Source organism: Chenopodium album, chromosome 3 (assembly GCF_948465745.1).
Source record: "Chenopodium album chromosome 3, dcCheAlbu1.1, whole genome shotgun sequence".
In the NCBI taxonomy this organism is placed as follows: Eukaryota; Viridiplantae; Streptophyta; class Magnoliopsida; order Caryophyllales; family Amaranthaceae; genus Chenopodium; species Chenopodium album.
The window spans coordinates 81955671-81958645 of NC_137836.1; the positions used below are offsets into that span (position 1 = coordinate 81955671).

At 29.3% G+C, this 2975-nt stretch overlaps 1 protein-coding gene across 1 annotated transcript; it reads left to right on the forward strand.

The window, feature by feature from the left end:
• The first annotated feature begins 1016 nt into the window (after positions 1-1016).
• Positions 1017-2595, forward strand: LOC145619770 (uncharacterized). Its single transcript, XM_081674466.1, has 3 exons — positions 1017-1576; positions 1979-2128; positions 2258-2595. The coding sequence occupies exons 1-3, from the start codon at positions 1049-1051 to the stop codon at positions 2300-2302; spliced, it is 723 nt and encodes a 240-aa protein (XP_081530592.1). The 5' UTR covers positions 1017-1048; the 3' UTR covers positions 2303-2595.
• Positions 2596-2975: the final 380 nt, after the last annotated feature.

The following is a 2975-nucleotide window of genomic DNA, read 5'->3' on the forward strand; positions in this document are numbered from 1 at the left end:
GCAATAAATCAATAATACATACTACTATTTAAATTTGTTCCTCTCTAAACAATAAAAAAAAAAAAAAAAAAAAAAAAAAAAAAAATTCACTGATGACTGTGAGATTTGGGACCATTATTTGATAGTTAATGAATTTAACATGGTATTTGAGTCGGTTAGTTAGGTGAGAGGCTATAATATCTAATCCTTATTCTTGAACACTTTACATGGGATGAGTAATGTTTAAAATCCATAAAGACATTGCTAGCCAAAATATAAAAATAAAAACACATAAAACCCACATAAGTTGCCCCACATTAATTAAAGATAGGGACAACAATGGTATAGAGGTTTATAATTCTATTTTTTTGTGCTGACTAAATTGAAGGTAAGCTCAAACAGATATATCATATATGGATAGTCGAATATGTATTGGATTAATTTCTTTATGTCTTTAATTATTTGCTACATTAATCTTTACAACTTATATAAATAAATTAAAGGGAAACTGGAAAAACTTAATGACATACATAGTAAAATTATTACATAATTATTATTATCCCACAAATTTCATCTTTGTATTTTTTTTCAGAAAAATAAAAAATTTATTTTAAGGTATAACTTCGTTATTTGGGCATCCAATCTTTGCATAAAAAAAGGGACAATCCTCATTAAAGAAAATGGTACATTTGGGTCTTGTTTTCAAGGACAACATGACAACTGAGTTAACACTGACTTAGTGACTCGTGTCGTCTGATGGGCTTGGGCTTCATTTTACTCACGTTTAAGTTTTTAGTAATTTTGTACATTATTATTTTTACCATCACTTTTATTGCAAAAAGGGCCAACACTTAAATGGAGGCCCACTAAGAGTCCTTTTTGTAGGCCCACTGACAGCTCCTCCATGCTGTCATATCTCAACCAATCACTACACAGTAAGCCCATCTATTAGCCAATCAATAGAAGATAAGCTGCCACGTAACCATCCAAATTTAATTGACTTTCTTCAAGATATTTTTATACTTATACTATATCACTCCCAAATTTTTGAGGACATTTTTCTTCAAAAATGAAGAGAAGTAGAGAAATGAGGTTGAGTTCTTTTCTAAAGAATCCCAAAAAAGAAGAGCAACAATTAGTACCTGAAAATTATGAGAGTTTAGAAGAAATTAAAGGGTTTTTGGGGATTAATAATATTGAAGCAAAAATTGAGGAACAAGAAGAAGATCAAATTGTGGTGAATAATTATGAGGAACATGATTATTTTGGGTGGGATTTTTTGAGTTCTAGTTGGGAAAGTGAGGAATTATTGCTCCCAAATGATCAAGAGATTAAAAATGAGAGCTTTAATAATTATAGTATTGGTAGTGTTAATGATGATGTTAATAGTCATGTGAAAAGTGAAGGTTTTAGTAGTCATGTGAATGTTGAAGATTGTGGGAGTGTTTATGGATTTTGGGATGAAAATGTTATGGAGGATAAAAAACCAAGTTTGAATCTCAACTTGAATTATGAAGAAGTACTTGAAGCTTGGTCCAATCGTGGTTCTCTTCAAGCTCATCATCATCCTTCTTTTTCTGTCTCGAAAGATCATTATGTTAGTATTTCTTATCTTTTATGCGGTTTTTAATGCAAGTATATACGTAGTATATGAAATATTCTCATGTTTTGTGTTGTTTTATATTTCGAAATAGAATGAAAATGTCGTAAAGACATCATGATCAATCGTGGAAAAACAATAACTTAGCTAACATTATCATACTTGCTAGCTAGTTATAGGTAGTACCACTATACCACAAATCAACTACATCGTGCATGTTAGTTAAGTTACATTTGTTATGGAAATACTATATCCCAAATAAGTATTTGCTTAATTAATCTTCCTTTTTGTTGTATTGAACACACACTAAAAACCAAAAAGATGTTCATTGATGACTTAACAGTTAACACTATTAGACACATTAACGGTACTTATTACTAACCATTTCACATAATATAGATGGGAGAGGTGCCAAATTTAGAAGATGAAAAATCAAGAAGAGAAACAAGTGTGCTTCGATACAAAGAAAAACGTCAAAGTAGACTATTCTCTAAGAAAATAAGATATGAAGTCCGCAAACTCAATGCAGACAAAAGACCTCGACTTAAGGTACATTACTAATGTTCCTCATCATATAATTTTGAACATTTTTCATGAAATCTTCATTCCATTTCACATAAAATCCTAATGTATTTGTCATAATAATTAGTATTTATTTTTTATTTATTTGTCTTGCAGGGTCGTTTTGTGAAGAGGGTATCTGATACAAGTATAAAATTATAGTCTACAAGAAATTGAAATATCTTCACCAGAAAAAGATATTTTAGCATTATTAAAATAAACTTTTTTCTGCTGATGTGTAATTTAAATTTGTACAATTCTTACTTTATGGAAAAATCAGCACTTTTTGGGCATAATCTCCAATAGATTTTTGTTACAATATGATTTGTAGACGGTGGACCAGACGTCCTGCCTCAATCATACTTTTTTGACCTCCATTATCCTATTGCATATGGCATTTTCCGACCTTATTGGGGAATTTTGCTTTTACATACTGTACCTTTTTAATGTTCGCAAAAATTTTCTATCAAAAAAAAAAAAAAAAAAGTTCGCAAAAATGAATGTCCTCATCAATCATCATAGTAAAAAAAACTTACCATATATGTCTACCATCTGATAAGTTAAAATCAAATTTGGTCTATATTATGCTATAAGATTAAGATTTTGGTAAGTATGAAGTACAATTTGTAAGTGTCTTATACTTGAGTTATATCATTGTTTAAGCTTCCAAAAGCTATGATATATTGTAGATATTGATCAATGCACATTACAATATTAAAGGGTTTAAGGGTCAATCTTATTATTGATAATAATATTTTTACCAATCAAATGCGTTTTTATGTTGAAATATTCATTGGCTTTTAAAATCATTTTTTAAAAGTGAGTTGATAACCAT

Coding starts and splice junctions, on each gene's coding strand:
- LOC145619770 (XM_081674466.1), top strand. CDS start 1,049: ATGAAGAGAAGTAGAGAAATGAGGTTGAGTTCTTTTCTAAAGAATCCC. Junction 1,577..1,978: donor CTGTCTCGAAAGATCATTAT/GTTAGTATTTCT, acceptor CACATAATATAG/ATGGGAGAGGTGCCAAATTT. Junction 2,129..2,257: donor ACAAAAGACCTCGACTTAAG/GTACATTACTAA, acceptor TTTGTCTTGCAG/GGTCGTTTTGTGAAGAGGGT.